The sequence below is a fragment of the Octodon degus genome, unplaced genomic scaffold, assembly GCF_000260255.1.
Source record: "Octodon degus isolate 3935 unplaced genomic scaffold, OctDeg1.0 scaffold00151, whole genome shotgun sequence".
NCBI classification, from domain to species: domain Eukaryota; kingdom Metazoa; phylum Chordata; class Mammalia; order Rodentia; family Octodontidae; genus Octodon; species Octodon degus.
The window spans coordinates 716,330-727,439 of record NW_004524727.1 but is presented as its reverse complement, the minus strand read 5'-3'; the positions used below and the strand labels follow the sequence as shown (position 1 = coordinate 727,439).

Below are 11,110 nucleotides of genomic sequence, written 5' to 3'. Positions count from 1 at the left end.
TCTCTCTCTCTCTCTCTCTTTCTTCAGGGCAGGTTTGGCTGGCTTGAGTTGTGGGGATGGAACCACAGCAACCTGAGCCTGACTGCTTTGTTGAAGTAGCCACTTAAAGAACTGAGCTAAGGGGCAGGCCCCCAAAACCCCTAACTTTAGACCTCCCACCAAGCTCTGGCTGTCCTGGTGGCTCTAGTACAGAGCCCCACTCCAGGAAGCCAAGGTGCTGTGTCCCTCTGACTTAGGCACCTTGGACTCCTCACTCCTAATGACTTTCTCAGAGGGTCAGTTTGGAAGCCTGAACATGGCTTCAGGTCCTCACGTGACTCTCTTCTTTCAAGGATCAGCCACAGTCACCATGCAGAATCCAGCTCCTGCCTTTCAAATCCAGAAAAGAACAGGTTTTCCCAGGCAACTTCCTCAGCTTTCCCCACACAGACTGTTGGGCACCGTGCTACATATCTGCATATCTGCAGTGTCATTCATTTCAAATGCCCAATTTGTGAAAACTCAGGAGGTGGAAAGACAACACTTTGAAATTTTTCTTGTTAACCTGAGCAGATGCTGCTGCAGCACAGAGTTAAACAGGAAAATCCAGGCTTCAAAGAATGGTGGGCTATCTGTTTACTTCAGGCAGAGGCTGACACCGCACACTGTGGGTTAAGGGCATGCTTGGCGCAGGGATGGTATTCGTAAGAACATGGAGGCTCACAGCAGCTGTCAAGTGCTGGGAGCATCCAGTCACTTGCAGGTGCTGGCCCTAGACCTGGGACCCAGTGGGTAAGGTGGTGGCCACAGATCATGTGGCACACTTCCAGCAGGATGGATACCAGCTCCCTACGCTTCTTCACACTTACAAGATCAAATTGTAGTTCCTCAGTCACACCGGCCACCTTTCTACAGCCATCTGTGGCTGGTCACACTGCACAGACACAGACCATCTCCATCAGTGCAAAAGATCTACTGGACATCAAGGTTCTCAGCAGGGTGCTTTGAAAAACTCCTTTAGCATAGCAGCTCTTTCGAGATGTTCACGGACACACAATAAAGTACACACAATTAAAGCTATGACAACTGACACATTCATGAAAGTGCTGCCAAAACCTACATAATGAACTCGGTGTGGTGGCATGCACCTATGATCCCAGCACTCGGGAAGCTGAGGCAGAGAAATTTCTGAGTTCCTACCCCCATTTGAGAGGATTAAGTCACCCACTTTTCCCAAAAATCACACAACTAAGGAGCAGAGATAGGCTGAGAATTCTGAGGCCCAAACCCTTCCTTTAACACAATCCTCACTAGCAGTGTTAGAGATGGAACCCCAGGGCTTTACCCTAGGCTACATCTCCAGTCTGTTTAGTTTGAGACAGGGTCTAACTAAGTCACTAAGTTGCTCAGCCTGGGCTTGGACTGTGACCCGCCAGCCTCAGCCTCCCAGAATGCTAGAATTCCAAGCAAGGACCAGCATGCCTAGCTCATTGAGTGAAAATGGATGAGAGCTTCTTAGCCCTCACTAAGCTGGTGTGTAACATGTACTGAGCATAAAGAGCAGTTGCACGTGCATGAGGAAACTCCCAGGGTTCCTTCCATTAGTGGCTGACTATTGGCAGTGCTGTCTTAGTGTAGTGCAGCTCACATGCACGACACACACCCTGCGTCATCCTGCCCATGCATGCTTGCGGAGGGCCCTTGAGAACAGATGCGCCTAGTCTTGTTTTTCTGGCACAAGAGCTGCTCAGAAAGTTTGTTTAATTAAAGAGGAGAAGGGGAAGCCCAGGCTGATCTTGACGGTTTAACACAAACTAAAGATCAAAACCAACTGGCTGCCAAAAACACACTGGCAACTTTCACACCAGAAAAAAGCAGTGAAATCGCTGACCTGGTTTCTGCTTTTAATGCCTTTCTTTGGCAGTCACAATGCTTTGATCTTTCAGGTTCTAAGTGGAGAGAAAATACTGAGATTCTGCATCCTTCTCCAGCAGAATAACAAGCAAACTGCACACATCGGTCCACTTGCCACTAAGCACTGTCAAAGGTTGGGTAGGAGGCTGGAGGCAGTGCAGGCCAACCCAGGCCTTGTGCAGTCCCCAGTAGGGCAACCACAGGACAGTAGAGGCTAGTAAGCCACCAACCAAGAACAAAAGCACCTTCTCAAAAGTACTGCTGAGGAACCTAGGCTAGAAAGTCTTTTCTCTGGCATCAGCCTGACTTCACATGCCGGAGAGGCCACTGTCCCCAAGAGCCAGAGCGGAAGTGGCTGACCAGGTAGTCAGTCTCTTGGGCTGCAGGTTTTCACAGTGTGTCTCTGACCAGTTGGGGCTGCAAGCTAAGTCCTGGGGAGCTCCTCAGCCACGCAAATTCCAGGCCCACCCTAGATGTATGGAATAAGAAATGCAGGAGGGGGAGCCCTATGGATGTGGTCTCTTTTCTGGGTTCAGTGGGGGCCCGTGAGTTTGCCTTTGATAAGTTTTAGGGGCTGCTGATGCCATGGTCTTCTCTGGAGCAAGGCTGCTAAAGCCCCACACCTCACCTGAGGCAGCCGTTCCCCTCCCACTAGGCCTGGGGCAGTCTGCATTTTCAAGAGTCTCAGGAGACTCCAGCAGTGCTCTGTGGTTGTGAAGCCAGGATCCCTGAGCGCCAACTAAATTCTGCTCAAGTGCTTTGCAGACTAAAACTTGGAAGGTATAGGTACTGATATGAACTGTCAAGCTCTAGATCTTAAGCAGTGACTAGCAAACACCTGAAAATTTTCAAAGAAAGGGGAATGCACATGAAGAGGAAGATGCTAGGCCTTGAGCAGATTTGCTGATGGCTCCCTGTAGACAGGCAAGGCTGAATTCCTGTCTGAGCATATCACCCAGACGAGGAGTCAAAGGGTCACTGGGTCTTCAGGGCCCTCTCTTCTGTCCCTCAACCTCTGTATCCATCAGCTCTGTCCCCGAGGCCTAGAAATATACTCATTTTTCTCACCCTAAACATGTTCCCTCCCTTCTATTTCCTTTCCCTAGGATAATGAACGCCTGCCGTCTCTAGCTGCTGCCTAACGTCTATCTTCCATCTATTTGCAATATGTCTTTACAAAGAAAGTCAGGACAAAGACACTGCAGCCTCCCCAAAGAGCTGCTCTGCACTGACCCTCCCTCTCTGTTCCAGCTTCCCACACATCATCTCCAAGGTTTGGCACAAGAGTTAGTGGTCACCATATTGAGGTGACTAACCTTTAAGCAGCCAGCACCTGAGCACACATGATGACACAAACAGAAACATGCCCTATTTTGACGCACTCATCCTTTCTAGGGATTCTTTACTAATGGCCTCAGGCAGTTGAAAAGTTCTGAAGACGACTGCTTCTAAGTCTTGGTGTCTCGCTATGTGCAGGACACTCAAGTTCATCTTGGAAGAGTTCACAGAACTTCCCCACTTACCTCCAATCCACGGACCACAGGTCCAAGGCCTGGCATACAGAGTCACTGCTCCCAGTTTTGAGGGTTGCAGCCCAGGACCCCAAAGGCCTTCAATGGCCAGCAGAGCTTGGCGCATTCTAGGAAGAACTCAGGCAGCAATTCCAGGAGTTTACCACATGGGTAGCACCAGTGTGTGGATAGCACCCAGGCCTCCTCTCTGCAACCCTCGCTCCTTGTGCTCAAGGCCTCGCTATCTGTCCTCTCCCCTCCCTTCTGGGATCTCAAGAAATCCAAGGACCACTGGGATAACAAGGAGGTAACACTGCCTCCTCTACCAAAGAACAGCATCGAAGTATAGTTTAAATATACTGATTAGATGGTGTGTGCTGCAACCAAGACTGAGGTTTGCCAGTAGCCTTACTTTGCACTGTTTCGCTCAGTAGGATTCTGCCCTCTCATCTTTGGCTGGAAACTGGCGAGTACAGGACCAGCTCACACATTGAGGTCTCACATGCCTAAGACTAGGAATCCCAAGCCTCCTATGAGGCTGATGTTGCTAGGTGTCCAAAGCAACTAGCAGCAGGAACACCCGTGTGGTAGTCAGCTTCCCATCTCAGGTTTCAGCATTTCTCTATGGCACGAAGAGCATCACAGCAGAGAGAATGTGGTACTGCAGAGCTACTCACCTCATGGTGGCCAGGAAGCAGAGAACATTTCCCCAAGATCCTCAAGGCCATGCTTCCAATGACCTAACTTCCTCCGCAAAGCCCATCTCTTAAAGGTGACACCACCTTGCACTAGTGACCAAGCCTAGACTTTGAGAGATAATCCAGACCCAAACTGTGGCTTCTGCCCCCTAGAGAGGCCCTGTCCCTCATGCCCTCCTCACTCAAACCCTGTGGACTCCTAATTCACCAAAAGTCCAACAAACCACATCACCTTGTCTGCATCATGGACATTAGAAGGAAGCACTGACAGCAATAAACACAGCACTCAGCCAGAAAAGGAATCAGAATATTAAAAGGCAGATTACTGCCAACACAAAGCTCAAAAGTCCACGACTAACCTAGGGGCAGATACTTCAAACACAACTCGGGTGTAGGAGAGGGGTTCCCTGTGATTTCTGCAGAGTTCACACGTTGATGCCACCAACAAGACCTATGTTTTCCTCCCAAAAGATGGAGTTAGGATCAATGTCCTATTTAATAAGAAAGATCAGGACATGTTTAAGACATAAGCCACTCTCAATAAAAGAAGTTAAAAAGAAAAGCTGTGCAAGTACTGGGTGAGGCTTCTGGTCTAAGATCTCTACATTAAGGGATGAGACAACTTCATTAAATGTGGAGGATCAGCTCATGCTTTATGGAAGCTAAACAGTACAAGGACAAAGGGACTGTTGTAGCACATGACATAGCCAGCCAGGTGAGATGGAGGACATCTTTGCCAGGTGAGATGGAGCACCTCCCTCTAGGTAAGGGCACCTCCTGCCAGACACATTCCACACTGATGACAAAGCCATGAGTTACTGCTCATCCCAACAGAACCTTGCTAGCTTCCTTCCTCGCTGCTGGTCTTCTAATTCTGGTCATTTATGATAAACTCTGGTGATTTCAGAATACACTGGTTAGTGGTAGACATTCAGGCTCCCCTTCAGCATAAAGTTGAAACTCTCCAGCCCAGACCACTCTTGATCCCACACGGTGGCTGCATCCTCAGCCCAGCCCCTCTGACCTCTGCTTCCAACTGATGCCAGGGTGCAAGTTCTACGGACCAGGAGTCCCTCCTATCTCCTCTCCAGTCAAAGACAGCGACCACGGATCTGCATGAACCTTTCAGGAACTGGTGCTCAACTGCAGCCTGTCATTATCCAGCTACTGCTCACCACAGCAGTGCCTGGAAAATCCCTCCAGGATCTGCACATATGTCTGGGAAAAGGGAAAGACCTAAGACACCAGCTTCACTTTATGACTGTTACATTTCTGTTACACACTCGTTACATTTCTGGAGCTGCCTGGTTTCTCCTTGTAACTTGCATGAGTGCAGGCCAAACTCACAGGCCAAAAACCATCCCATGAGAAGGAAAATTTTGCTTTAAACGAAGATGACCTTTTCTGGAGATGTTCCAGTTTTTCAGAAACATCCTTCAAGCAGGCAGGTGGGAGTTATTCTTTCTGGACAAGAAGTGGGATTAAGAATCTTAGCCATACAGTACTGGAATGTTTGTTAAATGCCTAAGGGAAAACAACAGAAAGGCTTTGAAAATGTGAGATAGAACAGATGTGACCAAAAACAGGAGTAAGAAGGGTGCACAAAATACCAAAAAAAGGAAAATTCTCCTGAAATCAGTTCAGCCTCGGTCCAGCTCCTCTGAAGCCACTGCTTGACATTCCTAGAGCTAATGGCTGCTACACTGGAAGGGCACAGCATTAAGCCCAACAGATGTTGATCTGAGCTCAAATAAGAGTTTTGTCATTTGGAACTTGGACCAAAAATTCCAACTCCAAAAAGTAAAAGCCAACATGAAAGTAACGCACAGGTCCTTAAAGCTAAGTTCACAGATCCACTCCCACTCCCAGCCACTGGCCCTGCCCATTAGATGACAAGATGAGGGGCCTCACCTCCCTGTCCTTTGACTGCCTCCTTTTCAGTCCTTTTCTCCTCCAACGATCTGACAAGGAGACTTGGCTCCTTTAAATGTCACAGTGGAAACATCATGGGTTTGGCACTTTAAGACCTGGATCCGAATCCCAATTCCATCCATCACCTAGGTAAGGCCCCATCAGTGACTACCATGTGCACCTCACACTCAGAAGGAGGTCACCTGAGCTTCCCACACCACAGCCCTGAGCTCTCTACTCTCTGCAGCAAGCAGGACAGCAACCTGGACCTGCAGTGAGCTCTAAAGTCCTGCAAGTGGCAAAACCATGACATGATGAGCAAGGTGCCAATGCTAACATCTGGATGCCCCCCACTTTCTCTTCTTGCAGAAAATTTACGAAGAAAGGGCTGCTTTCTGTAGGACCTGCTCGCATGGACAACTGAGAACAAACTGAGGCCCTTCTATGCCAGGTGGCTAGACCCAGGGGCTTGGTTAGCTGGTCTACACAGCAGAGAACACCGACCCACCTTAGGGCTGTGACAAGGACTAAATGAAACAATGTGTAAAACACACAAAATCAGGTCTGGCATTACCTCCATTTCACAGATGAGTAAGTCCAGGCAGTACATATACACACACCTATCTGGCGGTGGAAGGACAGGGCATGGCCTTCCCTGACCTGTCAAAGGCAAGCTGTTCTCTGAGCCTTCTTCCGCAGCCTTGCTGGGACACTCTCTGCCAGCCTCCTGGGATGCCCCTGTACTGACACCTTTCTGCACTGAATCCTGTTCCCACCTCTCTATTCCTCTTTCTTGGCTTCCCCCTTCACTTTACTAAAGCACATGCTGCAAGAGTTTTGGAAAGATAATACAAAGGACGGCAGCCTTTTGAGCCTTGCGTCTCTGAAAATATCCTCAGTTCTACACGTCTATTCAGTGTGCTGGGTCTGAGTCGGGGGGGGGGGGCTCTCTTTCTGCAGGACTTCCACAGAGCTGTTTCACACCTTAGAGTGCCCGGCGCCGCTGCTGGGAAGCCCATGCTGTTCTGAGTCTGGACCCTATGCACTCTCTGGGATCTCTGAGGATGGGTGGCAATTTGCTACCAAGCTGCCCTGGGGAGTCTCTTCCCTCCTATGCTGGACACCTGGCGACCCTCCATCTGGAGGCACAGAGCAGCTGTGTCCTACACCCACAGTGTCCCCTCTGTCTTCTGGAAACACGGTCAGCTGCATGCTGGGCTTTGGAGAATCACTCCTCAGCTTTTATGTTTCCTACCTGTCCTTTTTAGTTTTGTTTTAATCTATTTCCTAAGAGTTTTCTTCTACTCCAACCCTTCTTGTTGCACTTTTGATTTTATATTTCTTACATTAAGGCCTGCCTTCTCCATTCTTTAACAATCATTCACAGTCTGCCATTCTCTGACATAGTGTCTGTTCTGATTTCTCTAATAGACCAAATACAATTTTCTTTAATGTTTTCTTCTGCTCTTTGTACTGCTGTTTCCTCTAACTTTTTTTTTTTTTTTTTCTGCTTGTTTTGGTTTCTTCCGTCCCAGTCACCATCCATATGTGCTTAAGAGTAAGGTACTAAGAAGCTGTGATGGTAAGGGTGGAGGGTCAACTTAACTGGCTTTGGGGTTCAGCAGGAGAGATGGGTACAGCACACTTCTGGATGTATCATGGAGGGTGATCTTGGGGTCTCTATCTACTACTGGCCCCTTCCTCTGTGACACTGTCCCCTGCTCTATTTCCCAGCTGAGTATCCTTCTGCTGCCATACCCTTCCATCATGATGTTCTTGCCCTGGAGCCAATAGACCATGACTGAATCCCCTGAAACCATGATCCAAATTAAACCTCTCTTCCTCCTTTAAATTGTGGGTATCAGATATTATGTCTCAGCAACTGCAAAGCTGATATAGAAGGGAACATGCATGGGAGGGGCTGGGAAATTAGGCAGCAGGCTGTTTTACAAGGGAACCACACCATATCACCCTCTATAGACCTCTGCCCTAGGAACCATGCAGTTTCTCCAATTTAGGGGAAAAAAAAATCCTCCAGTCTCTTCAGACTCAGTGACGAACTCCCACCATGCACATCTACTGAACATGGGGGCTGAGGACTCTGCTACCAGCATGCAGGCTCAGGGAAGGGACAAAGAACAATGAGCTTGATCAGAATCCCAAGAGATTTCATATGCATCTAAGTAAAAACTTAAGCACAGTGACAGCTTCCCTCCCATTTCCAGTGCAAATATTTGAAGTCAGGGAGAGAGACCAAGAGTCTTAATCATCTTGTGCTCTGTTCTTCCCATTATTAAATCATACATTATGTTTCCTCAGTTCTGCCCTTCTAAGGCCAGACTCACAAACCCACTACCATCACCAGCTCAAGAATGAGCTGGTTTTGCACTTGCTATGAGCTTACTGACAGAAGAAATGAAAAAGATGCTGCTGTCTGCGACCTACAGAGAGAGCATTATTAAGTTCCTGACCCAATAGTCTGTGACCTTTTGGAGAAGCCAGGGTAGCAAAACAGGAAAGATGTGGGGGCAATCCCTAGGGCCTGCTCCCCTTGGGGAAGAAGCCACCCGGGAAGGGTCACAAATAGCCCTTGGCTACTCACTTCAGAATTCTGTTCCCACGGCAAGGATGGCACAGGGCCGCCAAGCTCAAGAAAGGCTCAATTCACCCACCCCAACCCCGTTACCAAGCAGCCTGCACACAGCCTGTACTCGCCCGCACTTCCACTCACTCAGAGTCAAGACATTCCTCTCAGCCCTGCTTTTTTAGCCTCTATATTTGGGAGCATAAAATGCCTTTAAATATTCATAGTAATTCTGTACTTTGATGATAGGTTACCTGGCTGTGTAAGATGGGTCTGGAACACACATACTAAATATTATCATTATGAATGCCTGCTATAATTACCAGGGACAGAGACTATTCTATAGTTTAGAAACTATTAAAATCCAAAACCAGAGGTTCTTACAAAGATGAATGGATCTACCCATTATGTCCTGCAGCTGGGCATATTTAAAATGTCAGGTTGAATTTTGAAAGTCTTGTTAAAGCAAACATTACAGTTTTCAACTTTACTCCAAATTAACCTCATATGTACAGAAAATATTCTCTTAAGACCCATAGGATCTGAGAAATGTTTTCATATTTTATCAAACAAATTGTATTCATTTCTCCTGAGAAAGGCAATGACAGAGGCATCTCACATGGTGTAACACCACACACACACACACACACACACACACACACACACACACACCCACTGACCAGGTTTTTGAATAGCGCCGTCAACTCCTTGGTGAACACTGAGAACTTTAGGAATGCGCTCCCTAAATCAGGGTCATCTCTGCACACACAGTTGCCGCCAAACTTCTCCAGCGCCTGGGTATACTGCTCCTCGTTCTCCACATGTGCTGCAATAGCAAGTGGAAAGGCTATTAGCAAATGGAGCACTCCATCCCCAGCTCTGCCCCACCAGGTGCCCCTCAATCAGCTGTGAATAAAAGCCACATACAAGCCAGATAAAAATCAGAGAATGTTAAGCTGCTGGAATGGAAGTAACTGCTCTCCTGACAGCAGCCCACTGTGCTGGTGACAGGTTCCAAGGAAGTAGTGTGGTGACTGGAAGGAAAAAAGACTTGAAGCTCTTCCTAGAAGCTCAGCAAGAGATACTAACACGTAGCCTGTGGGCTAGGGAACCCAATGTGGCAACCTCTCCTAACACAGGAACAGCAGTGGTCTATGGTGCCTGGGTCAGGCAGCAAAGGCCTGCTTGTGCCTCTGCTCACATTGTCCTCTGCCTCAGGCCACCCTCCCTGGCTCCTGTTCAACTCCTCTAGGAGCCCTTGAGGCACTGTTGTACCTCAGGAAGTTCTTCTTGGGCACCTCTTCTATGTGTCACTTCTGAGTTACACTGAACTATCTGCAAATACTTGGAGAAGAGGGACTGAGGTATATTTGTCTTTGTCCCTCCATATAACCCAACATGCATAGTCTGAACAGAAAAAGCACACTGCTATCTGTTCCATAGTCCTTACATATCCCAGCAGCACCTCAAATCTGGACTCTTGAGTCACCAGCTCAATGCGTTCTCCATCCCTGTTGGCCCTCAGGATCACCTACAGATCTTTACCAAATGACAAGCCAGAGTCTTGCTCAGATGCGAGTCAGAACTGAGGGGAAGGACTGTAGCAATTCTGATAATTGCTGTGGTTACATTCAATCCCCTCACCATGAGGGCAGGCCTATTGCAAAGAAACCAGCCAGGATATAATGAAACAACTTTACATGGACTCCTGATCTTTCCATTTTCATCATTTTAATTGGGGCAAGCAGTCATGCATGCAGGCAGGTCCACTTGCATGTGAACCCCACCAGACTGAGAGAGCTCCGTGCTGTGGCTCCCTCACAGAGAAACGGACTGAGTGCCCTTTCCAGCCCTCAACTCTTGTTCTGGGAACTGAAGCCATGTGCCCATGCCAATGCCAATGTGTAGGCTCAAAGACTGGGACAGTGAGGGGATTATAGCTCGGAGTCTGAGCAACCTTATGACTCATGGATGGTCTGTTCATCCACTTCATTGGGGAAGCAATATGCCTTTGCCTGCCACAGCATCTGGGTATCTTTGAGCATTCTAATGTGGACTTAGCAAACACAGGAAAAAATTACTTTCAATGTTCAAGTCTTTCCTTCTTAAAACCAAACATTGTAGAAGGGAGCCTAAGAATTCTAAATAAATTAAATGAATTTCCTCTCTCCCTCTTCACTGCTGAGAACTGAAGCCAGCATCTTTGTACCAAGCTACATCCCCAGTTCTTTTTTAAGTTTTTAGCTTGACACAGGTATGTTAAATCACCAAGTTGCCCAAGGATGGCTCAGTTGCATTCTCCTGCCTCATCCTACTAGAGTGCTGGATGACAGGTGAACATCACTGTGCCTGGCTGATTAAATGCATGTCGGAGATTACATGGGCAGAGAAATAGAGGCGGAAATACACAAGCACATAAGTGGGTGAGCGCACACAGCTCTCAGTACGTGGCATCATGGAGGGGACCTCTGATATCCTTGAAGTCACAGTCACACTGGCTGGGCCTTTGCCTT

At 48.0% G+C, this 11,110-nt stretch overlaps 1 protein-coding gene across 3 annotated transcripts in view; it reads right to left on the bottom strand.

Annotated features, from left to right (window-relative positions):
* Asap2 (ArfGAP with SH3 domain, ankyrin repeat and PH domain 2) overlaps window positions 1-11,110 on the bottom strand; it is a 153,978-nt gene that overhangs the window by 64,851 nt on the left and 78,017 nt on the right. For all 3 annotated transcript variants that reach the window (XM_023702400.1, XM_004642314.2, XM_023702401.1), the window contains exon 3: window positions 9,278-9,423. In XM_023702400.1, coding sequence (XP_023558168.1) covers window positions 9,278-9,423 — 146 coding nt within the window. The remainder of the gene's footprint in view (window positions 1-9,277; window positions 9,424-11,110) is intronic.